The sequence below is a fragment of the Lissotriton helveticus genome, chromosome 4_1 (genome assembly GCF_964261635.1).
Source record: "Lissotriton helveticus chromosome 4_1, aLisHel1.1, whole genome shotgun sequence".
Classification (NCBI taxonomy): domain Eukaryota; kingdom Metazoa; phylum Chordata; class Amphibia; order Caudata; family Salamandridae; genus Lissotriton; species Lissotriton helveticus.
This window is the reverse complement of record NC_136063.1, coordinates 2032123720-2032150185: the sequence shown is the minus strand read 5'-3', so window position 1 is coordinate 2032150185 and position 26466 is coordinate 2032123720. Positions and strand designations below refer to the sequence as shown.

General features: G+C 45.5%; 1 protein-coding gene across 1 annotated transcript in view; it reads left to right on the top strand.

Annotated features, from left to right (window-relative positions):
- The window catches only part of IL1RAPL2 (interleukin 1 receptor accessory protein like 2), a gene marked incomplete at its 5' end in the record, with an annotated part of 1483925 nt that overhangs the window by 1187605 nt on the left and 269854 nt on the right, over positions 1-26466 (top strand). The window contains one exon of the mRNA XM_078686325.1: positions 5785-5930. Coding sequence (XP_078542451.1) covers positions 5785-5930 — 146 coding nt within the window. The remainder of the gene's footprint in view (positions 1-5784; positions 5931-26466) is intronic.

Here is a 26466-nt window from a genome sequence, read left to right as displayed (position 1 = left end):
CTCCGCCCCCTCCACTGTCCATTTATGTCAGATGGTCCCACCCGCAGCGTCCACGCGCTACGGCCTCGCCGAAGGTGCGCCAAAGGTAAGCCCATCTACGCCCGTCTGCGCCTGGACCGCGCCCAGCGCCAGAACCCCTGGTCCTCGTAATGCCCACCCCTCCCGCATTACTTACGATGTCACCACCCTCCTAGCCCTTAACCCTGGCCGCTCCCCCATCTGCATCCAAGCCGCTCCTGGACGCACCCATGGACCCTTTTCCTGCTACTCCTGCAAGTTCGACGGCACCAAGAACAACTCCTCATCTACGAACACACAACAGATATCCGATCCCAACCACCTACAATGCTTCCTGCTCAACACCCGCTCGGTCCACAGACACGCCATTGACCTCTGGAATCTACTCGACACCATCTCTCCGGACGTCGCTTTCCTAACAGAAACATGGATGAATGCCTCTTCAGCCCCAGACATCACCATTGCCATCCCGGAAGGCTATAAGATCATTCGCAAGGACCGTACCGGCCACACAGGAGGAGGCATCGCTATCGTCTATAAGAAATCCATCCGCATCTCAACCAGCTCAGACGTCAATCTCGCCAACTCTGAACACCTTCACTTCCAGATCCACATCGACCCCAAGACCACACTCAGAGGCACCCTCCTTTACAGGCCACCAGGACCCCGCGCACAATTTAGTGAAGACATCACGGACTTCATCACTCCACACGCGCTCCCCTCCGAGGACTACATCCTTTTGGGAGACCTCAACTTTCACCTTGAAAAGAACAACGACCGCAACACCACCACCCTCTTGGACAACCTCGCTAACCTCGGACTTAAACAACTTGTCACTACCCCCACCCACATCGCAGGTCACACACTCGACCCTATCTTTACCTCCAGCAAGCATGTTTCCTTCAGCCACACCACAGCTCTCCTTTGGACTGACCACAGCTGCGTTCACTTCACCTACAACAAGCCCACACCCAACAACCACCCCCAACCCACTCTGCAAAGAAACTGGAACAAAATCACCATCGACCAGATCTCCTCATCGCTTCTTCAAAAGCCCCCCGCCCACTCCTCAAACCCAGACCAAGCAGCCACCAACCTCACCCAATGGTTATCCAACAGCGCCGACATCCTAGCACCACTGAAAAAACGACAAATCAAACTAGGCAGCAAGAAGGCCTCCTGGTTCAACGATGATCTTAAGAAATCCAAGAAACTCTGTCGCTCCCTCGAGAAGGCCTGGAAAAAAGACCCAACCACCAGCACCAAGGACGCCTTCAAAAACGCCACCCGCATACACCACCAACTAATCCGAAATGCCAAGAAAGCAGCCTTCAAGGACCGTCTAGACAACAACGCCCACAACAGCAAGGAATTATTCAACATCGTCAAGGAATTTACCAACCCCTCAGCCAACTCCAACGACATCACCCCCTCCCAAGCCCTCTGCGACTCCCTAGCTTCATTCTTCCACAACAAAATTGCAGACATCCACAACAGCTTCGACAACCAACCCGAAGACCAACCCACCCAATCCCCTGCAGGACCCCCACCCCCCCTGAACATCCTCAATGACTGGAAGCCAATCTCCACTGAGGACACCATCCGTCTGATGAACTCTATCCACTCAGGATCCCCCACAGACCCTTGCCCTCACCACATCTTTAACAAAGCAGACTCCATTATTGCACCGCACCTCCGAGACGTCATCAACTACTCCCTCAACTCCGCAACCTTCCCGGAAAGCTGGAAACATGCCGAACTCAGCGCCCTCCTGAAGAAACCCACAGCTGACCCCACCGAACTCAAAAACTATCGCCCTATCTCACTCCTTCCATTCCCGGCCAAAGTCATCGAGAAAGCTGTCAACAACCAGCTCGCCGCATTCCTCGAAACCAACAAATCCCTCGACTCCTCACAATCCGGCTTCCGAGCCAAGCACAGCACCGAAACCGCCCTCATCGCAGCAACAGACGACATTCGAACTCTACTGGACATTGGAGACACAGTCGCCCTCATCCTCCTCGACCTCTCCGCAGCCTTCGACACAGTCTGCCATAGCACCCTCCTACAGCGCCTCAAAAACATCGGAATCCAAGGAAAAGCACTGGAATGGATCACCTCGTTCCTCTCCGGAAGAACCCAGAGAGTCCGCCTTTCACCATTCAAGTCAGAGGCCACTGAAGTCATCTGCGGCGTACCTCAAGGGTCCTCACTCAGTCCCACCCTCTTCAACGTTTACATGAGCCCCCTCGCGGCCATCGCACGCCAACATAACCTCAACATCATCTCCTACGCCGACGACACTCAACTGATCCTATCACTCACCAGAGACCCTAACACGGCCAAAACCAACCTACACGAAGGAATGCAAGAAGTAGCCGAATGGATGAAGCACAGCCGTCTGAAACTGAACTCAGACAAAACAGAAGTCCTCATCTTAGGTACCTCCCCCTCCGCCTGGGATGACTCTTGGTGGCCAGAGGCCCTTGGAAAAGCACCCATCCCGACGGACCACGCACGGAACCTGGGCGTCATCCTAGATTCCTCACTCTCGATGAACAGACAAGTCAACGCCGTTTCTTCATCTTGCTTCAACATTCTTCGCATGCTCAAAAAAACATTTCGCTGGATCCCTACCGAAACTAGAAAAACAGTCACCCACGCTCTGGTCACGAGCCGACTGGACTACGGAAACACCCTCTACGCCGGCACCACCGCAAAACTCCAGAAAAAACTACAACGCATCCAGAACGCATCAGCCAGGCTCATATTAGACATCCCGCGTAGAGAACACATCTCTGATCACCTGAAAAACCTCCACTGGCTCCCCGTCAATAAGAGGATCACTTTCCGACTCCTAACCCACGCACACAAAGCACTCTACGAAATCGGACCCGAATGCCTCAACACACGACTATCCTTCTACACCCCCTCCCGCCAGCTACGATCCTCCAACCAAGCCCTTGCCACTGTACCTCGCATCAACAAAACCACCATGGGAGGTAGATCCTTCTCCTACCTAGCAGCTAAAACTTGGAACTCACTTCCCACTCACCTTCGCCTTACTCAGAACCACCTAGCATTCAGAAAGCAACTCAAAACGTGGATATTCGACAAGTAACTCCCCACCCTTCTACAAGCGCCTTGAGACCCTCTGGGTATGTAGCGCGCTATATAAATCTTTTGACTTGACTTGACTTGACAATACTGTTTAGACTAAGAAATTAAAGGTTTACAGAGTGCACAGGCCGTTTCATGTAATTCTAATAGGCCTGAATAGATAAGGTCATTTCTTTTGATCTGCATGTGTTAGTTAGAGGAAGGTCATGTTAAGCATAAATTGCGGAGCCTGCTCGAAGGTTTACGACTTAGAAGATACGGTGGAGGCCGGAATTTGGGGCCCACTGTACAAGCGTCTGTTTGCAGGTGCGAGGAGGTTCCAATCAAGAGAGTGATGAATAGAGTTTTGTTCAGGGAGCCAGGCACAGGCCTGGAGGAGGCTTCAGGAATTTCCTGGGGGGTACCGTCCTGCCGGAGAAGAGCCTGAGAAGCAAGGTCAACGCTAACGATGGGCCCAGAGGAGTATCAGCATGGAAAATGCCAGAACCGACACCACGTGAGGGGCGTCTCTAAAGGGCGTTTCAATTGTAAATGTGATTTTTGTATTAGGGACAGCACCCCTGGGTGGAGTTAGGGCAGATGGTCTGAGGAACCTAAGAGAGCGGATGGGTAGGCAGATAGGATAACTGCGAGACACCGATTCACAACGAAGACTAAGGGAAGTGAGTGATCTTCTTTGGAAGTCACCACGGCTGACACCTTTTTAGGTTAAGATTTTACTAAGTAGGGATGTCACTTAGTCTAGTGTAGGGACAGTCTAATCTGGATTTTCTTCCTTTCTGTAAATGACTCACAAGTTACAGCTTGTGTCTATTCTTGCAACTCTGATGATTTTTGAATTGGTTTTGGTGATATTCTTCTGCCGACTAAGAGCATTTAGAAAATGTATGTTTGTATTGATACCAGTATATCTTTTGAACCTTATTTTGAGATGTTTGTATCTCCAGTTAACTTTGGCTTTATAATAAACTTTTAAAACTTATTCGTAGTAAGTGGTTCTTTAGAGTGGTGAAAGTACTTAACTGATTGACCTAGTAGTGGATTGCCTTTTACTCTATGACAGGTATCAACGGTTCAGTCGACCTGAGTTGGGATCTAGATCTATAGCAATAGATCAGAAATCCCGCCGTAACACCCATTAATGACATGATCGAAGTTTACCATTTTACAGCTCTGTGGGGATGCCAGTAGATCTGGATCCGTTCAATATCACACCTGCATCCAGTGTTATCCACAAATTTAAAAAACAGGTTTGACACAGGGTGCCTTTGGGTATGTGTATCTAAGTCACTCAGGACAGCCTAGTGCTGGCCTTTTCAGGACTTAGTTCTCTAAAACACCTGCCTGATTTATCCTTAGAGGTTCCATTCAGCTTTGGGGACATCCAAAAGGATTAGATTAGTCTCCTCCACCCTCCTGCATGATGGCTTGGTGTGAGTGTAGCATATGGGCTGCTTGATCAACGGACTGCTAAATGTGATCTTAACTGCCACACGACAACAACTGTCAACATGACTCCTACATTTTTACTCCAAGTACCAAAACAGAAGAAGGAACTCAGACTATGATGTCCCCCTACTTATTGGTACTCACCAAGAACTCTGCCTGTCGTACCAACTGGCTCTCGCAGCCTATACTCACCATTAGGCATGACCATCCATTTTCATAGGGACATGATCCCTAGATATGACGTCAATTTTCTTCTTGGTAACAACCATCATTCAGTAACATAACTTGTGTATTTAGGGCTGTAAAAAATAACTCTACACTGTCCCTTTATCAGGGTCAGTGGTTGCATGATGTCAATGTAGGAAGTGTTATTGAGGGTGAAGAATCAATTGATTTAAATTTCCACCACCTCCTAGAATATTATTGTAATAACACCACTTTTGGTCACATCAGAGGATTGTTACATTTGTCTGGTCTGATTTCTAACAATGTATGTATGGGAGAGGGTTTATAACAATTATTTTAGTAATACGACATGATCTACCTTACAACACAAACAAATAAATACAGGTTGACTTTTAAGCCCGCAGCTTGGGCTAGATTTGTTCATAGATTGTTCATTTGAAGACTTTTGAATGTTTCTTTCAAAAAATTGAGTTTATTCGCCACCACAATTCTTTTAGCCTATTAAAAAAGATCCTCATCTCATGATATAGATTTTCTAATAGATGATAGACTGCAATCCCTGTATAAGAGCCTGTCTCTAACTTCCATAATGAAGACGACTTGTGACCTCTCCGGTCACCATTGAATTTTACTCTGCAGATTGTGCTTTTAATATTCTTGTATGCAGTGAACATTAAAAAGGAAAACGCTCAGGATTATAATAGTTTGATGAAGGGTGATGATGTAACCAAGTATTTGAAGAGATAAAATACTCCCTGTCATACATGAAAAGATATTCCAAGTCATCTCGGAGGTCCATGACCTTAGAAATTAACTCAGCCTTAACCCTTGTTACGCTATATGGTGATGGTACTCCTTGGTGACTTGCACTGTCATTACATCCGGGGGTACTTTTTCTTAAATATCATCATTATTTCACTGCTTCTGACCATTGTGTGGATTTCATTCGTACGTGATGTATCAATGGGGTTCAATACTCCTTGTCTGAGATAATATTTGTCTTTGTTTCAGACTACTAAGAGAGGACCTTGGGGAGAAAGAAGTAGAGTTATCATTAACCTTTGATGCAATATTGGAAGCGGACCTGGGAAATTATACCTGCCATGTTGAAAACAGGAATGGACAGAAGCACGCCAGCATCATCCTCCGGAAGAAAGGTACTTGTTTCCTATCAAATATTTCCACTCACTTGTTTGCTTAGCTTCCACATATTAATTACATTTGATATTTTACAGGACCACAGGTTCTTTAGGTTTACGTCAATCTAAATTATTTTCTCTTTCAATGCAAAATATTCATAGACAGCTTACTGGTTTTGTTGGTCTTTTGCTGCTTCTTACTCATTTAAAGTACAATAATGGTTTTTATAGAATTGTTAATTTAACCTCAGCTAGTTTGATTGTTCTCAAATTATGGCCACGCACATTTCAGGTTTTTGACCAACATGCACAGGGAGCCTTTTTGGATGTATTTAAGGTACGGCCGGTCATTTGTGGATCTATTGGCATTTGTGGGACATTGGTTGTCCAGAATCATTTCCATGTGTTGTGTTCATATATGATCCTTTTGCTCAGGTTGCCACTGTTCAGTCCTAAAGGAGCGCCCGTTCAAATAACTTGCAAGGGGTCCCAACATCGACTTTTGACTGAGTCTTAACCATGTCTGTATTGAATGCCAGATGACAAGAAATCCTGAAAAAATATTTGCGGATTCTATTCTGTATTTGATATCCTGATAGTCAAAGCATGTGTATGTTATGCACACAGTGTTTGATTTTGCTTTGCCCACTCACTTGTTTTCACTTACACTGCGCCGACATTTGTAGCACCCATTTACCTATTGGAATAGTCATGACAATCTTGTTATGTACAAACCGATTAAATTAATAATCTAACAGATATGCAGTACATTGATTGTGATAGGAGAGACATAGAGTAAAATAAGCCCGGTAGAGGAATTGAATGTTTTTCTGAGTGCGTCCTTTTGGAACTCTGTTTCATATACATGACCCCAACTTGCTTGGCAAATTCTGAGCACAAAAGCTGACTATGCTGTCTTTTCTTCTATGCAAATGTGTGAGTTTGTTGTAAAGAAGGAACCTATGGCCCTCTATTCCTAGATCCCAAAAGAGTCAGTAAGAAGTCAATTGCAACATGCATTCTTAGCTGTACCAGAGAGAAGAATCCTGGGATTGTCCAGGGACAATCTCTCAAGCTGATTCTTTACAGACAAAAGCCTTAACAATTGATATGGGCTGAATAAGCCCAGGAAGACCCAGGTTCAGCAAACCCATCACTCTGCTCTGTAGTTAGGAAACTTGAGAGATGGAGAAATATATAAAGTTGCTTTTCTCTCTTCTCACCACATTGTTCTTTGCCTTTCGGTTGCAGATGGGTGTTCTTTGGGCTGCCTCTGAATAATATGAACGCAGTGTTTGTCTGGCATGCAGCACACACTTTATGATAGCTTTCTCTTATATTACTGCAGAATTGGTCTGAAAAAGGGTGAAGTATGGGTTTCAACAAAGAGTCCACCTATTGAGAGTGCCTGCATCACGGATGCATCTCACAGCGGCTGTTCGAAAGAAGCGCGCAGGATGTGGGTAAAGCTATGTAGTATATTAAATCTGGCTCTTTGGGTGAAGCTTGCCCCCACTTTATTTTTTCTTCCAATGCATACTTATTCAGTAGCCCTCTTGGTGCCCTGTTTAGATTATCTCTCTACACAGTTGACGTATCAATTGTGTGGAAATACACTAACGTGCTTCCACTGCTGAGGAAACCCTCAGCAGATCCACTCAAGTTAGCCCACCAAGATCTATCTAATTTTTACTGCATCCAGCAAATGGTGTTGAAAGCTTATCAATGCACAATTAACCTCTTCTTTGGCCACCCTTTCCCTTCTCCACCTCTCCGCATCATTCAACATGGTATCCAATGTGATACTGATCAAACGTCTGTTTGGCATTCTCTTATATTACTGTAGACTAGGTCTGAAAAATGGTGAAATATGGGTGTCAACAAAGAGTCCACCTATTGCGATTGCCTGCATCAGGGATGCATCTCACAGCTGCTGTTCTAAAGAAGAGCGCGGGTTGTGAGTAAAGCTGTGCAGTCTATTAAATCTGGCTCTTTGGAGATGCTTGTCCCTGCTTTATTTTTTCTTCCAACGCAGACTTATTCAACAGCCCTCTTGGCGCCATGTTTAAATTCTCTCTCAACACAGCTGGCCTTCCAACTGTGTGGAAATACACAAACTTGATTACACTGCTGAAGAAACCCTCAGCATATCCACTCAAGTTAGTCCACAAAGACCTATCTCATTTTTACTGCATCCAGCAAATGTTATTGAAAGCTTATCAATGCACAATTAACGTCTTATTTGGCCGGCCTTACATTTCGCCACCTCTCCGCATCTTTCAACATGGTATCCAATATGATACTGATCAAACATCTGTATGGTATTGACGTATATTCTAAGGCCTTATAATGATTCCAGACTTTTCTATTCAATAGATCCAAATCTGTCCTGCTCTCACAATATACTTCCAATCCAGTTAAAATCACCTGTGAAGTCCATGAGTGATTATCCCTTAGAGCTTCTCTTTTCAACATTTAATTGAGCCCTCTAGCTGCCATCATCAGTGCCTTTGGCTGTTATATACTTTCTTACACAACTGGCACACAAAATATTTTCTCCACTTGTGAAAATGTTGATGAGATTCAAGCTAAGTTCCTTGAATATATGTGTGCTATCACTGACTGGATACAGGAAAACAGTTTAAAGTTAAAAAAAACAAAAGACAGAGGTCCTCCTGTTTAGAAAAGCAAACACCCTGTGGTCTACTTATTGGTGGCATTAAGAATTAGGCTCTGGTCATCCTCATGGATAATAATTTATCTATGAAAGAAGGGCTGACTGCAGTTTACACAACCTGCCATGCCATTCTTTATATGATGGTACAAAAGGGGGTGGTGATGGACGGAGCATCTGAACCAATCAAACACTCACATCCAGTCAAAAGATCTGGGTTTGATCCACACCGTTCTTTAGCCCACTCTGCCACCCCAGTTCAGACATGGCTATATGCAAATCTGTCTGACCCTGTGCCTCATGGGAACAGTCCAGCCCGAACTGCCAAGCCATGCCTTCCCTGGTCCGGAAACAAGCTTCCGAGGACTGGTTTCTGGCATTACAGCCGTCTTCAGCCCGGCTTGCCTGAATCCAGTGGCAAAGTGAGCAAGGGACTCACGTCTGAGCATACCCTGCCACACTTATGGCGGCCAAAGCGGTACAAAAGGGGGTGGTGATGGACGGAGCATCTGAACCAATCAAACACTCACACCCAGTCAAAAGATCTGGGTTTGATCCATCACCGTTCTTTAGCCCACTCTGCCACCCCAGTTCAGACATGGCTATACGCAAATCAGTCTGACCCTGTGCCTCATGGGAACAGTCCAGCCCGAACTGCCAAGCCATGCCTTCCCTGGACCGGAAACAAGCTTCCGAGGACTGGTTTCTGGCATTACAGCCGTCTTCAGCCCGGCTTGCTTGAATCCAGTGGCAAAGTGAGCAAGGGACTCACGTCTGAGCATACCCTGCCACACTTATGGCGGCCAAAGCGGTACAAAAGGGGGTGGTGATGGACAGAGCATCTGAACCAATCAAACACTCACACCCAGTCAAAAGATCTGGGTTTGATCCATCACCGTTCTTTAGCCCACTCTGCCACCCCAGTTCAGACATGGCTACATGCAAATCAGTCTGACTCTGTGCCTCATGGGAACAGTCCACCCGAACTGCCAAGCCATGCCTTCCCTGGTCCGGAAACAAGCTTCCGAGGACTGGTTTCTGGCATTACAGCCGTCTTCAGCCCGGCTTGCTTGAATCCAGTGGCAAAGTGAGCAAGGGACTCACGTCTGAGCATACCCTGCCACACTTATGACGGCCAAAGCGGTACAAAAGGGAGTGGTGATGGACGGAGCATCTGAACCAATCAAACACTCACACCCAGTAAAAAGATCTGGGTTTGATCCATCACCGTTCTTTAGCCCACTCTGCCACCCCAGTTCAGACATGGCTATATGCAAATCAGTCTGACCCTGTGCCTCATGGGAACAGTCCAGCCCGAACTGCCAAGCCATGCCTTCCCTGGACCGGAAACAAGCATCCGAGGACTGGTTTCTGGCATTACAGCCGTCTTCAGCCCGGCTTGCTTGAATCCAGTGGCAAAGTGAGCAAGGGACTCATGTCTGAGCATACCCTGCCACACTTATGGCGGCCAAACCGGTACAAAAGGGGGTGGTGATGGACGGAGCATCTGAACCAATCAAACACTCACACCCAGTCAAAATATCTGGGTTTGATCCATCACCGTTCTTTAGCCCACTCTGCCACCCCAGTTCAGACATGGCTATATGCAAATCAGTCTGACCCTGTGCCTCATGGGAACAGTCCAGCCCGAACTGCCAAGCCATGCATTCCCTGGACCGGAAACAAGCTTTCGAGGACTGGTTTCTGGCATTACAGCCGTCTTCAGCCCGGCTTGCTTGAATCCAGTGGCAAAGTGAGCAAGGGACTCACGTCTGAGCATACCCTGCCACACTTATGGCGGTCAAAGCGGTACAAAAGGGGGTGGTGATGGACAGAGCATCTGAACCAATCAAACACTCACACCCAGTCAAAAGATCTGGGTTTGATCCATCACCGTTCTTTAGCCCACTCTGCCACCCCAGTTCAGACATGGCTATATGCAAATCAGTCTGACCCTGTGCCTCATGGGAACAGTCCAGCCCGAACTGCCAAGCCATGCCTTCCCTGGACCGGAAACAAGCTTCCGAGGACTGGTTTCGGGCATTACAGCCGTCTTCAGCCCGGCTTGCTTGAATCCAGTGGCAAAGTGAGCAAGGGACTCACGTCTGAGCATACCCTGCCACACTTATGGCGGCCAAAGCGGTACAAAAGGGGGTGGTGATGGACAGAGCATCTGAACCAATCAAATACTCACACCCAGTCAAAAGATCTGGGTTTGATCCATCACCGTTCTTTAGCCCACTCTGCCACCCCAGTTCGGACATGGCTATAAGTAAGCATGGGCGGATATTGCGGATCCACGATTCACGAATTTGCGAATTCACGGATCGTGGATCCGCAAAATCCGCGGATTTTGCGGATCGGCGGATTTGGGGGCGGGGCTTCGTCGAGTGTGTGGGCGGGGCCAAACGGACGGGGCTTCCATGCGAGTGCACATGCCTCTTGTGTGTATAAAAGGTCAGAGACCGATCAGAGCAGCAGTGAACATATCTTCATTTTTTATACAAATTCATTTTCAATTGTTTGCCAATCTTTTCAGTTGCACTAATAAAACATTGCGTGCTCCTACTTTGAAATGTGAAGCTTATAGAAAAAATGTTGTTTATGATGTCACTTGCAATCCGTGCTTACAACCCTATCACATCCTCTTCTGTGCCCTAGGCATAGAGCATCTGACCTGTGCCACATGGGAGAAAGATTTACGGTGCTGCGCCTTTAAGAAGTAAGAGCACAGCCTCCTAGACCATAAGTGCACGCGGTAAATACTCAGCGATGAATGGTTTTATCATTCCATAATCCCATTTGTGATGAGAGGAATTCCTGGGGATTAAAACCTTTTTGTTATTTATGAGCGAGCTTCTTCACCAGGCAACAGTGTTTGGTGCACTACACAAATAGAGAGATAAACGGTTGAGGGGGGGTCCGAGGGGAAAAAATTATTATAGACCTACTGGTACCTAGTCCCCCAACTAGACACTAAAACACACGGAAGGTACAGAAGGTCTCAGAAATACAGAGGGAGAGAAAAGAAAATAGCAAATCTCTCTATTGGGACCCAATAGTGTCCTCCTTACATGCCCAGAATACACAGTTAATCTGGAAACAACCAAGAAAACAAAAACAAGAGAAGATGCACAAGGAGAGGAAAAAGATACCCATCAGCCCACTCATAAGTGGAATCTCGTCATCTGGGTATATGTTGGTAAATGGTGTCCTCTAGGGTCTGCCTTGGAAACAATCCATAGGACTGCCTAGTGATGGACCCAGAACATTTCACCAACAGATGACAGTATATGAGCGGGAGGGGTTGAGGTTGCAGTGCTCAAAGAAAAAGAAGAAGAAAAGGAAAATAATCCAAGTGATTCTAAAAATACCTACGATGATGTCATGAAATACTTTATTAGGGCTGACCATCAAAGTGGTATGGTTAAAAACAGTATGCTGATAGCATGTAAGGAATTGCTACCCACCAATGTTGTTATTCGGTCAACATGTTTCAGCCTCAAGGGCTTTCGTCAGGACCTATGGTGCTACTGCAACACTTACTTAAGTGATGTGAAAGTGGGATCTACATCTGCTTTCCAAACTGAAAAGAGTGTATCTTCTCCTGCATAGACACAATACAAAAGACAGAAACAGAGACATGGACAAATTATGTCAACAAAAATAAAGTGCACAGACTGCAAACTCTCGTTTCTATGGTCTTTATAATATGGCTATGAACACTTGAAAGACACTCACCCTTATTGTGGGGAGAGAAAACCTCACCTCACCTGGCCACTGCTCAGGAAGAAAGGGAGGCCACGCACTGGAAATAAACAGAACACTTAGAAAGTTATAACCAGTGGTAGTAGAAACACAATCTACAGACAAGAAAAACTGGATTCAAAACACATAAATCAGAGACACACATGGTGACACAATGGCCAGACTGGTTTCCTCTTGCATCAGGAAAGTATACCACAAAGCCTCACTGACTGCACTGCTTGCACAAACCTGTAGACCTATAAAGTACAAAGGCCCAGGTAGCCAGCCGCAGTCACTGGGAATAGAGGCGCCTACTCCTGTGCTTTCCACCTAGTACTCAAAGACCAAAGACCAAAGCAATAATGCTATTGACTGTACCACCACCACTGACCTCTCCGTCGTTGCCTCGGAGTGAAAACTGAGCCGAGGGGGAGGCGACGACTGATGGTCACACGCGATGTTAAATACACTGCAGTGGACCTGAAAGGAAACTCCTTTGTTTCAAAATTTGATTGGCTCATGTGTAGGCCAATGGGAGTCGGCTCACAGGCAGCCAACCGTGACCTACACTGATAAGCCTGCAGTGGACCTGAAAGGAAATTCCTTTGTTTCAAAATTTGATTGGCTCATGTGTAGGCCAATGGGAATCGGCTCACAGGCAGCCAACCGTGACCTACACTGATAAGCCTGCAGTGGACCTGAAAGGAAACTCCTTTGTTTCAAAATTTGATTGGCTCATGTGTAGGCCAATGGGAATCGGCTCACAGGCAGCCAACCGTGACCTACACTGATAAGCCTGCAGTGGACCTGAAAGGAAACTCCTTTGTTTCAAAATTTGATTGGCTCATGTGTAGGCCAATGGGAATCGGCTCACAGGCAGCCAACCGTGACCTACACTGATAAGCCTGCAGTGGACCTGAAAGGAAACTCCTTTGTTTCAAAATTTGATTGGCTCATGTGTAGGCCAATGGGAATCGGCTCACAGGCAGCCAAACGTGACCTACACTGATAAGCCTGCAGTGGACCTGAAAGGAAACTCCTTTGTATCAAAATTTGATTGGCTCATGTGTAGGCCAATGGGAATCGGCTCACAGGCAGCCAACCGTGACCAACACTGATAAGCCTCAGCCACATTAACAGGCCGACCGTGAGACATACCTCACGCGCATATGCGCACCAGTCAAATCGTAAGGCAGTAAGATGGTGTGTTGTATTCTATCCAAAGAAGAGCCATAAGAAGAGCTAGGTGTGTTTATTTATTTATACTGCTAGAGGGCAATGTTTAGAGGTCGCGCGCTAATTTAGCCGTTTGCCAACTTCCAGTCGGATAGTACCAGGGGCTTAAACTGATATAGACACTGGCTACATATATTCAATATATATAGAACATGAGAAGGGTAACCCTACCCAGCGAGGGTGTTAGAGCTCAGTGGAGGTAACCCTTATGCCAAAGGCTGTTAGCACAAGGACTCTGTTTTCGGAAAAACAATCTGCACAATCACAGCTGCATCCAAGGAATGTCATCATTCAATCCTTCTGTGTCACTATGAAGTTTGAAAACCCACTTCTGTTCTTTCCTCAATAGGAAAAGTGAAACATCCGTGACATGACTAGGTATGTAAGGTTGTTCTAGAACCAACCATCTCAGTTCATCTGGACTATGTCTCTTGTCCAAGAAGTGAGTGGTGAGCCGTGTTGCCTGTTTTCTGCGTCTCATAGTGCTCATATGTTGCTGCACGCGCAATTTGATTTTTCTTGCGGTCATGCCGATATACCTTAGTCCACAGGGGCAGGTAATCTGGTATATCACTTTCTCACTGTTGCAATTAGTGTGGTGTTTCAATTGCCATGGTCGCGAGGTCCCAATGTCCACTTCAAGTGTTTTGCTGGTCAGTGGGCATACTGAGCAATTCCCGCAGGGATGATGTCCTCGTACCGGGGGCAAACCCCATAGAGTTTGCGGGGGTTCACATACTTCTTGCCGAGGTCGTGTATGCACAAGAGAGTCTCTCAAGTTGTTCCCTCTTTTAAAAGAAAAGAGTGGAAGGGGAATGGTCTCACCGGAACTGTTCAGAATGCGCCACCTTTTCCTGATCATCTTTTGGATTTTAGAAGATGATGTGTTGTACGTTGTCACGCACACCAATCTGTCTAGTGGTGGTTTGACAACTGGAGGCTCAAGCAGCGCTTCGCGATGGTTATTCGCAGCGCGTTTCATTGAAGTCCGGACAAGGTTATTCGGATAGCGTCTCACTTTCAACTTCATGGAGAGATCTTTCGCTTTTCGGCGGAAGTCTGGAATGTTTGAACAATTCCTCCGGACCCTCAAGAACTGTCCAAAGGGGAGGTTCTCACGGAGGGACCGGGGGTGATGGCTATCGAATCTCAGCAGGGAGTTCCGAGCCATGGGTTTCCGATACAAGGAGCTCGCCAAATGGCCATCTTCTGGAAAGATGACAAGATCCAAGAAGGGGAGCTCTGTTCTACTATGCTCAAGGGTAAACCTCAAAAAAGCATTCTGACCATTCAGCCACTCTTGAAACAACAAGAGGGAAGGTACATCGCCACGCCAGACGACAAGAATGTCGTCGATGTACCGCTTCCACATCATCAATTGATGATGATGAGGGTTGTTGGTGCTCAACACGTGGTGGGTCTCAAACTGGTGGACATACAAATTAGCCAGGCTGGGGGCAAATTTGCTGCCCATTGATGTCCCCGAGGTTTGTAAATACAGGGAATCCTCAAAGGCAAAAAAATTCTCGGTCATAGCAATCCGAGCTAATTCCATGACAAAGTGAGTGGGAGTTGTCAAGGTAGAAGGGAAAGCCTCTAAAAGTTCTTGTACAGTTTGTAGTGTATCCATTTGAGGAATACAAGTGTACAAAGATTCGACATCAAAACTAGCTAAAATGTCAGTATTAATGTCGAAGGTCACCTCAGGTAGAATGCGCAGGACATCTTTGGTGTCCTGAAGGTAGGTCGGCATTGTCTTAACAATGGGACTTAAAAAGATGTCAACAAAGGAGGACAGAGGTTCGAGCAAAGATCCAATGCCCGAAATGATCGGACGGCCCGGAGGGGGTCTCGCAGGCTTATGAATCTTTGGGAGGATGTAAAAGTAGGGAGTGATGGGACACTTGGTGACTAAAAAGATTGCCTCTTTCGGAGTAATCCAGCCTTCTGCGCTGGCTTCCTCTACCAGATGTTTGATCTCATTAGTTAGTCTTGGCGTGGGATTTTCAGCAAGGAGGGTGTAGGACTGTGCATTGCCTAGTTGTCTCAGGCATTCAGCTCGGTAGTCAGTAGTGTTGAGAATGACTATGGCACCCCCCTTGTCCGCTGGTTTAATCACTATCCCCGTGTCTTTCGAGAGAGTGTCCATGGCTGATCTGTCTCTTTTTGATATATTCTGGTAGTTCCCCTCTTTGGAAAAGTCCATAGATTTGAGGTCTTGTAGTATTGCAGCCTCAAAAGTGCCAACTTTGGATGGTACTTGTTGCAACAGGGGCATGAAAGTGGATCTAACTTTAAGACCTGTGTTTGTATCTTCAGTCGGGGTATCTGTTTCTTTGTTTTTGAAGAAATAGTGCAGCATGATGGTTCTGAAAAATCGTTCGATCTCCCCTCTTATCAAAAAGGGTTCCCCACTGTTGGTCGGGACAAACCCTAGGCCTCTGTTTAGAACATCCTGTTCAGTAGGAGTGATCACTCGACTACTTAGGTTCACTACCAAGTCTTCATCCTCTTGTGACTCGCTCATTGCCCTTGTTTGTTGTGTGTTGTTGTTGAGTCCTGGTTGTCTGACCACTGAACTTGGTTTTGGCCTCTCCGCCTGCCTCTGTTCCAACCTCGGCCCTGTCCTAAAAAAGCCTGGTTTTCAAAATACTGAGGCTGCATCGGGTAATGAGACATTGGTGGGGGAAACTGGGGATAACCCCACGGGGCTGGTGGCCACCATGACCCCGTCTGGTACATGTTTCCACGATTATTGTATCGACGATTCGGTCGATTACCACGGCCTCTGCCTCTGGGTTGGCTATTGTCTCCACTCTCAGAGCCAGAAGACTCAGTCTCAGATGATGTGGCATATGAAGAGCCTACAGTGTGTTTGGGTTTATTGGTATCAGTGGGAGTGTAATTATCACTGGTGTAGGGATACACCTTCTCATGTGAGAATTTAGCCAGGTCTTTCTTGAACTTTTCTATCTTGGCGAGAAAAATTGGATCTTTATACTCCTTGTTTGCTTTGTTGGAGTCTTCTAATTGTTTCTCAAATCTTTTGGTTGTTAGGGTGGTCTTAATTTGCCCTTCTAGAATTTGAATCTCGACCAAGATGGCATCTGCAATACGTTTGGCTGTAGTGATAATTAAAATCAGCCAGTCTCTTGTACAGCGCCAGGCTATTAAGGACCAGTCTTTGACAAAGACCTTGTCAGTGAGGAAGAGCCTAGGCGCGTTGGTAACTATGAGACCTGTGGGTGAACATTTGCCATGTAAATATTCTGCCATTATTTGACCGTGTATGATGGTACGTGAGTGACTTTTTTTCAGGTTTAATATCGTTTCCCAGTCTCCCACAATAGCTGGAGCTGGAGTGGGGATCTGGTCTAGCATACTAGGATTTTCAGATAAAATCGATGAAAGGAATTCATCGTCGAAACCAAGACCGCCAAAGTCCGCCATGGTGTCGTCAAATCAGAATGTGAAGAATCCAGGGGATGCACCAAATGGTCAGTGCCTTAATTCAAGATGAAGGACCCGCAGCCAAGGCTGCACAACAGAACAGAGAGATAAACGGTTGAGGGGGGGTCCGAGGGGAAAAAATTATTATAGACCTACTGGTACCTAGTCCCCCAACTAGACACTAAAACACACGGAAGGTACAGAAGGTCTCAGAAATACAGAGGGAGAGAAAAGAAAATAGCAAATCTCTCTATTGGGACCCAATAGTGTCCTCCTTACATGCCCAGAATACACAGTTAATCTGGAAACAACCAAGAAAACAAAAACAAGAGAAGATGCACAAGGAGAGGAAAAAGATACCCATCAGCCCACTCATAAGTGGAATCTCGTCATCTGGGTTTGATCCATCACCGTTCTTTAGCCCACTCTGCCACCCCAGTTCAGACATGGCTACATGCAAATCAGTCTGACCCTGTGCCTCATGGGAACAGTCCACCCGAACTGCCAAGCCATGCCTTCCCTGGTCCGGAAACAAGCTTCCGAGGTCTGGTTTCTGGCATTACAGCCGTCTTCAGCTCGGCTTGCTTGAATCCAGTGGCAAAGTGAGCAAGGGACTCACGTCTGAGCATACCCTGCCACACTTATGGCGGCCAAAGAGGTACAAAAGGGGGTGGTGATAGACGGAGCATCTGAGCCAATCAAACACTCACACCCAGTCAAAAGATCTGGGTTTGATCCATCACCGTTCTTTAGCCCACTCTGCCACCCCAGTTCAGACATGGCTATATGCAAATCAGTCTGACCCTGTGCCTCATGGGAACAGTCCAGCCCGAACTGCCAAGCCATGCCTTCCCTGGACCGGAAACAAGCTTCCGAGGACTGGTTTCTGGCATTACAGCCGTCTTCAGCCCGGCTTGCTTGAATCCAGTGGCAAAGTGAGCAAGGGACTCACGTCTGAGCATACCCTGCCAGAAACCGGTCCTCAGAAGCTTGTTTCCGGTCCAGGGAAGACATGGCTTGCAGTTCGGGCTGGACTGTTCCCATGAGGCACAGGGTCAGACTGATTTGAATATAGCCATGTCTGAACTGGGGTGGCAGAGTGGGCTAAAGAACAGTGATGGATTAAACCCAGATCTTTTGACTGGGTGTGAGTGTTTGATTGATTCAGATGCTCCGTCCATCACCACCCCCTTTTGTACCGCTTTTGGCCGCCATAAGTGTGGCAGGGTATGCTCAGACGTGAGTCCCTTGCTCACTTTGCCACTGGATTCAAGCAAGCCAGGCTGAAGACGGCTGGAATGCCAGAAAACGGTCCTCGGAAGATTGTTTCCGGTCCAGGGAAGACATGGCTTGGCAGTTCGGCTGGACTGTTCCCATGAGGCACAGGGTTAGACTGATTTGCATATAGCCATGTCTGAACTGGGGTGGCAGAGTGGGCTAAAGAACGGTGATGGATTAAACCCAGATCTTTTGACAGGGTGTGAGTGTTTGATTGATTCAGATGCTCCGTCCATCACCATCCCTTTTGTACCGCTTTTGGCCGCCATAAGTGTGGCAGGGTATGCTCAGACGTGAGTCCCTTGCTCACTTTGCCACTGGATTAAAGCAAGCCGGGCTGAAGACGGCTGGAATGCCAGAAACCGGTCCTCGGAAGCTTGTTTCCGGTCCAGGGAAGACATGGCTTGGCAGTTCGGGCTGGACTGTTCCCATGAGGCACAGGGTCAGACTGATTTGCATATAGCTATGTCTGAACTGGGGTGGCAGAGTGGGCTAAAGAATGGTGATGGAATAAACCCAGATCTTTTGACTGGGTGTGAGTGTTTGATTGATTCAGACGCTCCGTCCATCACCAGCCCCTTTTGTACCGCTTTTGACCGCCATAAGTGTGGCAGGGTATGCTCAGACGTGAGTCCCTAGCTCACTTTGCCACTGGATTCAAGCAAGCGGGGCTGAAGATGGCTGGAATGCCAGAAACCGGTCCTCGGAAGCTTGTTTCCGGTCCAGGGAAGACATGGCTTGGCAGTTCGGGCTGGACTGTTCCCATGAGGCACAGGGTCAGACTGATTTGCATATAGCCATGTCTGAACTGGGGTGGCAGAGTGGGCTAAAGAACGGTGATGGATTAAACCCAGATCTTTTGACTGGGTGTGAGTGTTTGATTGATTCAGATGCTCCGTCCATCACCACCCCCTTTTGTACCATTCTTTATATGATTTACAAGATCTTTAAATGGATTTCTCTGACACTCAAAACCATCATTCAGACATTGATAACATGCCATCTCGATTACAGCAACACATTTAATGTGGGCATCTCCGAAAATCTACTGGAATATAGACCATCCAAAGTGCAGCTGCTTGGATGGTTCTTAATACAGCAACCCTTGATACTCACACTGAAATCCCTTCATCTGAAAAACAAATTCTCTCTGAGCAGACCCTCTAGGGCTTTCAGAACCTTTTGCAAGGCTGACCTCCATCCCTCGGATTCACCTTGTAAGAGCTGGGAGTTCTTTTTCCTGCCTCGCAGCACATTTCTGAAACACTCTCCCTGTACATCTCCATCTGACTACCCACTTCCTCTCCTTCACAAGCATGCTAAAAACCTGGGTGCATATTACCAACAACTAGCGATAATTATCGCTATGTTGGTTTAGAGGCGATATTTTTATCGCCGAGCTGTGGCGATTTTTATCGCTTCGGAGCCTTGATATTATCAAGCTTTATCTCCTAAGCGATACAAATTGTCCGAAATGCATGAATATCGCTGAAAAGTCAGCGATATTCATGCATTACCGAGCTAATGCTCTTAGCCATGTTATCCACCTACCATTGGATAACATGGCTAAGAACTGCTCAGGGGCAGGTGTTAGCTTTTGGAGATATTCGCGCTTAGCGCGAATATCTCCAAAAGTTGGTAATAGGAGATAGCGATGTTAGTGACTGTTTCCAGTTGCTAACATCTTGGCACGCCCACTTTGCATGTCATTAGTGATAAATATCACTGACATGCAAAGCGGGGCCCAAGATGATCGCTATCTCCTACTAGCTGTCGCTAACTGGTGTTAGCGACAGCTAGGTAATAGGGAGATAATTTTATGTCCGCTTTCTTGGCTTTTAAAACCAAAAAAGCGGAGATAAACCCCCTTGATAATATGCCCCCTGGTTATTCTGATCCTTCGTTACACGAGCTAATGTAGCCTTCTGTCATTCATCTGGAAGCTAGATTCTTAGTTCAGACAACTCCTTTTGTTTTCACCTTTGCCTGTGCCAGGATGCAACTTTTGGGGTGAGGTGGGGAGGTGTTAGAGAAGGGCTACAGAGGAGTTTATGCAGGAGCATGCACCCACCCTTTGTATTTACAAACTACACTTCTAGAGTTTCTACATCCCAAACAGTTGTAAATGTAGTCCAGCTCGGAGTTGGAGAGAATCCAGCACACCCAATGTCCAATAACATGTACAGCAACCCCCTACATAATGGAGGTAAGGACCTCAAATAAAACCCGTTAGGAAATAGTGTTAAAATAAATTCTTATTTAAACTTGTTATAAATATTTACATTTAAAAGTATTTTAAAGTTAAAAATGTAATCATTAAAAAGTAATGTTGTTTTATTTTAAAATAATATATAAAACATGTTTTTCAAATTAATATTAAATGTAACTGTATTTTTCAAAAGCATTATTTAATTTTAATTAGGATCATTCTATTCATAAATTTAAGTGACTTTTATCTCAGGATAAATGCATTTAAACATTTTACATTAGGAAGGTGTTATTTTTTCAAATAAATATTAAAATATAATTTTTATTTGTTTTAATATACTTTATTTTTAAATCTTTTTTGTTTTTAACAAAAAATTATGCACATATATTAAATTATTTTACATTAACATTAAACTTTCAAATATTATTTTAAAACATTCTAATATTGTTTTAAAGAGTAATTAGCATTTTATAATGTCCCCAAACTTTACCATAGGGAGTTCTGTGACCCAATTGCAGATATCTCCTCCAAGTTTGCAAAATATCAAACAGGGTTGTAAAGCCACTAACTCCACCGCCTATTTCAGGGATTAGGACTTTGAGGCCTACATTTTTAAGTAGTTTTACTCTCGTAAATGGAGAATAGCCAAAGAGATATACACACAGATATAGAAATTGTAATAGAAATATCAGTGATTGCAGTAACCATTTCTTGATTTTGCAAGATGAACCAATTTCCAAAGTTATGTATTCTAACTTTTCTGGTTCTTTGAGGCTGCTTTTGTCCTTACCTCACACTTTGTGGGATCTCCTAGATCTGTTTCTGCCTCTTTCTGTTGTTTTTTTGTTGCAACCTGGTTTACTGCTGTTGAATTTTAGCCTATCTAATGTCTTTGCCCTTCCTCTAAATCAGAGGAAGAGGAACACGTAGCTAAAAGGAAAGAATCTCCCATTGGTACTGGGTCCTCATTACAGTTAGTGGTTATGCTAGAAATATTTGACTCACTGGCTGATTTAACAGGGATTGGAGCCAAAGTGAATTACATGAATGAATGAATGAATAAGATATTTATAGAGCGCACGGTGGCCAAGCGGCTTCCTGGCGCTGAAAGCTCTACTGATCAGAACAGAACAGGGCCGGGGAAGTTAGCCGGAGTATGCCTGGGTACATCTTTGTTTATGTCAGTGTTTTGATGTTAGGCATGCGTAAAGGAAAAGTCATCCTTTGTTATAATCATTCTTGCCCTTAGTAAGTTTCTGCAATTATTTTATCCTTGATATAAAGTTAATGTTGGACAAGTACTCACTTGAGAATTTTGTTGTTCTTTTCTGTAGCTTCAGATAGATTGATGTTTTCAATCTCATGTTCTAGTTTGTCTCTTTCAACCAAGCGCATTGTGTATTTTTTTTCTGCATGATGAAGTAGGATATTCATCATCTTATAAGATGAATCATGTAAAAGACTATCGCATTTAAGCAGTAAATTCTCCTTCAGGTCATTAAAAGATTAAAAATAAAGAATTGACAGAGCCCTGTGGGACTCTGGTATCTATTGTGTTTTTTTATTTGAGGATGTGGCAACCCAGTTACAAGATAGTTCTTGCTTTTTTAGTCCTTAATGTATTTATGTCTAAGGCCCCCTTTGACTAATGAAGGTTTACTAGAAATTGTTCTGTCAGTGCCCCTTGTTCTGAAAGTTTCTTGTAGTAATTTGTCTCTATCCTCATTAAATATGTCCATGGTTGGGTTTACTTAGTATTTGTGCAAGAGAGAGGACTGCTAACAGCCAAATATATATTCTCTATTGTAAAGGACTTAGAGGCATTTTTATGATAAAGTGTCAAAGCGTGTCATTAAGCCAAGAAGGCTAAGGACACTCTTTGCCACTTTAGAAACGCAGGGCTGCACCATATTTACTAGAACATGGTGTAGCCTGCGTTTCCCACTGTGCTGGTGCTAAATTAAGCTGCCTATCGCCAACACAGGCGCCCTTGCACAATAGCGCGGGGTGCCTGTGTTGAGGAGGAGATTGTTTATGTGCAGGAAGGTCTCCCTACCTGCACATAAACAATCTTTAAATGCCATCTTGTAACTTCTATGTGTGCTGCTTAATGCAGCACACATTGAAGTTGCAAAACAGTATTTTTTTTAAATGATGGTTTATGTGCAGGAAGGGTGACCTTAATGCACATTAAAAAATCATAGGCAATTTGCTGTTTCTATGTGTGCTGCATAAGGCAGAACACACGGAAAAAGCAAAAAATGAGGAGAAATAAAGCATTTCTCCTAGTTTTGCCTGTTTAAGACCAGGTTTTCTCTTCAGGTCCCATCACAGGTCATTATTGCTGTCCTTCTTCTGTTCTTCAACGGGTCCAGAGTGTTCTGAAGAAGGTGCCACATTTATGACTGCCACTAGCCTGAGGGTGGGGTTGACTCCTGGCCACTACCTAACCAATAGGGTAGACATTCCAGGGGGAACTCTGCCTACTTTTGCAGCAGTTCCTTGGCACCCTACTGCAAACATATCAGAGTTTCCATCTCTATCTAATTCAAAGTCAAAGCTTTCTCCCATTGTGTAGAACCTATGTGCCCAACCCAGAGTTGGGACCAAGGAAATGAGCTGTGGCTCTGGTCGCTTCAAACCAGGTCTGTAGGCAATTTCCTCCCCACTTGGATTGGAGCCTGTCTGACAGGAGAAACAAATAAGGGGCCCGTGCAGATGTCACCTGACATCTCCTTGTGACAGGGAAGGCACTTTTGACGTTATTCAAGTGCCTGGGCACTGCTCAAATGTATCATACTGCCAGAGGAACAGAAACACCTCCCAACACCCAGGCCATTGTCCATGCTGTTGGAGCAGTTTTTACACCTCATCCAGGACTTGAGGAGGGCTGAAGCTGGAGGATAATGCAAATTAGTCTCCACAGGGTTTAGGTAGGGAAAATAACTCTCTAAAAGTACCTTATCCTTAATATGTATTACAAATCTGACTTCATCAGTGAATTGGGCATATGATAACTGTTACAAATATTCCAAAAATGATATTTCTGTACGTTTCCTTACTGCAGATAGCATTATAATGTATCTCAGTGTTACCCTTTGGAAGACTGAGCCTTGCAACTAGTGAAAATATCTTTAGGGTGCTATTCACAATAAGGACATGTTAACTTTGATTTTCTACATGTCGTTCTTTTAAATACCAGGCTTCCGCCTTTGGACTTGTAAGACCTACTCAGGACCAGCTTTAGTGTTTGTGGTGCCCATTTTTTGGCACCCCCCCCCCCCATGACCGCCTTCTCCATTTTTCCCTCATTACCACTCTCCAATAGTGCACCTCATCTCTCCATAGCCTCTTTCTGACATACATTTAATTTTTCTGTAGTGTTACTCCTAGTTTACTCATACTCAGGGGCATATTTATGAGGCAGTTTGCTTCACTTTTGCACCACAGAACATGGTGCTAGAGCAACGTAACCTTAGGATAGATTTTTTAAGCCATGCAAAGCCACTTTGCATGGCTCTGAGTGGCTCCAAAATCTGGAGTAACGCAACACAGCACAAATCGTTGTGTTGCATTACTCTGCCCTGGGATGGTGTTCCTTGGGAGTTGCATGGGTGTTCCCATGCAACTCCCATGAATTTGACACAGCCAATGAATTAGAAGAATTTGTATACCTGGGGATGCGCCAAAATCTTACACCTTCCCAGGGGAGGCGTAACAAGTAGAAATATCTCTATTTCTCCTCCATTCTTCCTCTTTCTATGAGTGTTGCATCTTGCAGCATACATAGAAAGAAGAATAATATGTCTTCCAGGATTTGTTTTTGTGCAGGAAGTAGCCTGTTCCTTCACAAAAATAACCCTGCATGCAACATGGGCACCCTGGCACGATAGTTTAAGAGTGCCTTCGTTGGCATTAGACAGTAAAAATTGTGCCAGTGCAGAGGGAAAAGGCAGGAATGCACTGTATTCTATTAAATAGGGTGCATTCCTGCCCTTTCCGTGTTTATGATGAGCCAAACTGCCACTAGATCTATCGGCGGTAGGAACATTAATCACCAAAGTTATCGTGATATTTGTATTGTTGCCTGCACAAGGAAGTTCATGCGCTTTTACACCAAAAGTTATTTTTAAACACTGCGCCCTCCATAAAAGTCAGCGCCAGGTGCAGCTGCACCAATCGCACAAGGCTAAAGCCGGCCCTGGCTTACTTGGCAAAGACTTATTAATATTAAAAATGATGGTCCTCTACTGTCAAAGGGGTTTAAACTGCAGCTGCCAGGCTGCTGTGGCAGGCCAGAGTCATGTTTACACTGTCACAGTAGCACATGGAACAATAGGTGCTGCAGTCCACTAATGACATTTAACTTATATGCCCTGGGTCCACTTATTATAATAATAATAAAAACATTTATTAAGCGCCTGAATACACCAAAACAGTGCGTCTCTGCGCTAAGATGCGGTCCAACACCAAGAGCCAGCAACAGGCCACGGGGAGGAGGGGGACTCAGAGAAGAAGAGACTATTCGTCCAGAAATAAATAAGTCTTCAGTTTCTGCCGGAACCTGGATTCCGACGGCTTCATACGCAATTCGACAGGAAGGTCATTCCATAGTTTGCTGGCCATGAATCTAAAAGATCGACCTCCCATCCGCGTTTTATATATGCGAGGAGTCGTGAACTGCATGCTGCCCACAGATCTCAAAAGTCGCCTAGGGCGATGGATGGTTAGCAGCTTTTGAAGATAAACCGGACCCCTGCCATGTGCAATACGATGACTAAAACACAAGGTCTTAAACCTGATGCGTTCCCTCACTGGAAGCCAGTGTAGGCGCTGGTGTGGCCGTTTACCTGAAGACCTTCTCGGTAGCTTCAGCACAAGCTTGGCCGCGGTATTTTGAAAGCATTGTAACTGGGTCAATCCACTTTTACTGAGGCCACAAAGCAGGACGTTCCCGTAATCAAGATGGGACGTAACCAATGCGTGGACCAAAGTTTTCCTATCTTTCATAGGTAAGAGATCCAAGATCTTCTGCCGGATTTTCAAGATGCCATAGCATCTCCCTGCTATCTTACCTATGTGTTGGGAGTAAGTAAGCTTGGAATCCAAAAGAACACCCAAGTTCTTCACAGTGTCAGAGGGGATCGGAGTACGACCCAGATCAGTAGGCCACCAAGCCAATGACCAGATTGAAGGTGAAGGGCCAATCACAAGCAGTTCCGTCTTATTGCCATTGAGGCGTAGGCAGTTATACTTCATCCAACTTGCTAATGCCGCAAGACACTCCGTGAACTTACCGGCCGTCTCAACTGGGTTGTGAGATAGAGTGACCACCAGTTGCGTATCATCTGCATATGATACGATATCCACCCCATACGATTCCACCAACCTGGCCAGAGGTTCCATGTATAGATTAAACAATACCAGACTTAAAATGGAACCCTGCGGGACACCTTGGTTGAGAATTCGGGGAGTGGATTTGAAGGGGGGACAATGTATTTGGAATTGTCGGTCCGCTAGGAAGGAGGCCATCCATTCATATGCCGGGCCGGCCACTCCAATTTCCCTCAAACGAGCTAGCAGTCTCGGGTGCGACACGGTATCAAATGCCGCACTTAAGTCCAGCAATATCAAGGCGGCAGTCTGACCTTCATCCGCTTTCTGACAAAGCAGTTCTGTGGAAAACAAAAGGGCAGATTCAGTCGAATACCTCGCCCTAAAGCCAGACTGGGAGGGATGTAGAAGCTGATTATCTTCCACATAATTACCCAACTGATTGGTCACCAGTTTTTCCACCACTTTGGCACAGAAAGGCAAAAGAGAAATGGGCCTAAGATTATCCAGGTTAGAGATGCTCAAAGCGGGCTTCTTTTTAATTGGTACAACCTGAGCAAGTTTCCATTCGGCTGGCACTAGATTTTCTTGAAAAGATAGGGAATCCATATTACCTATATAGCTTG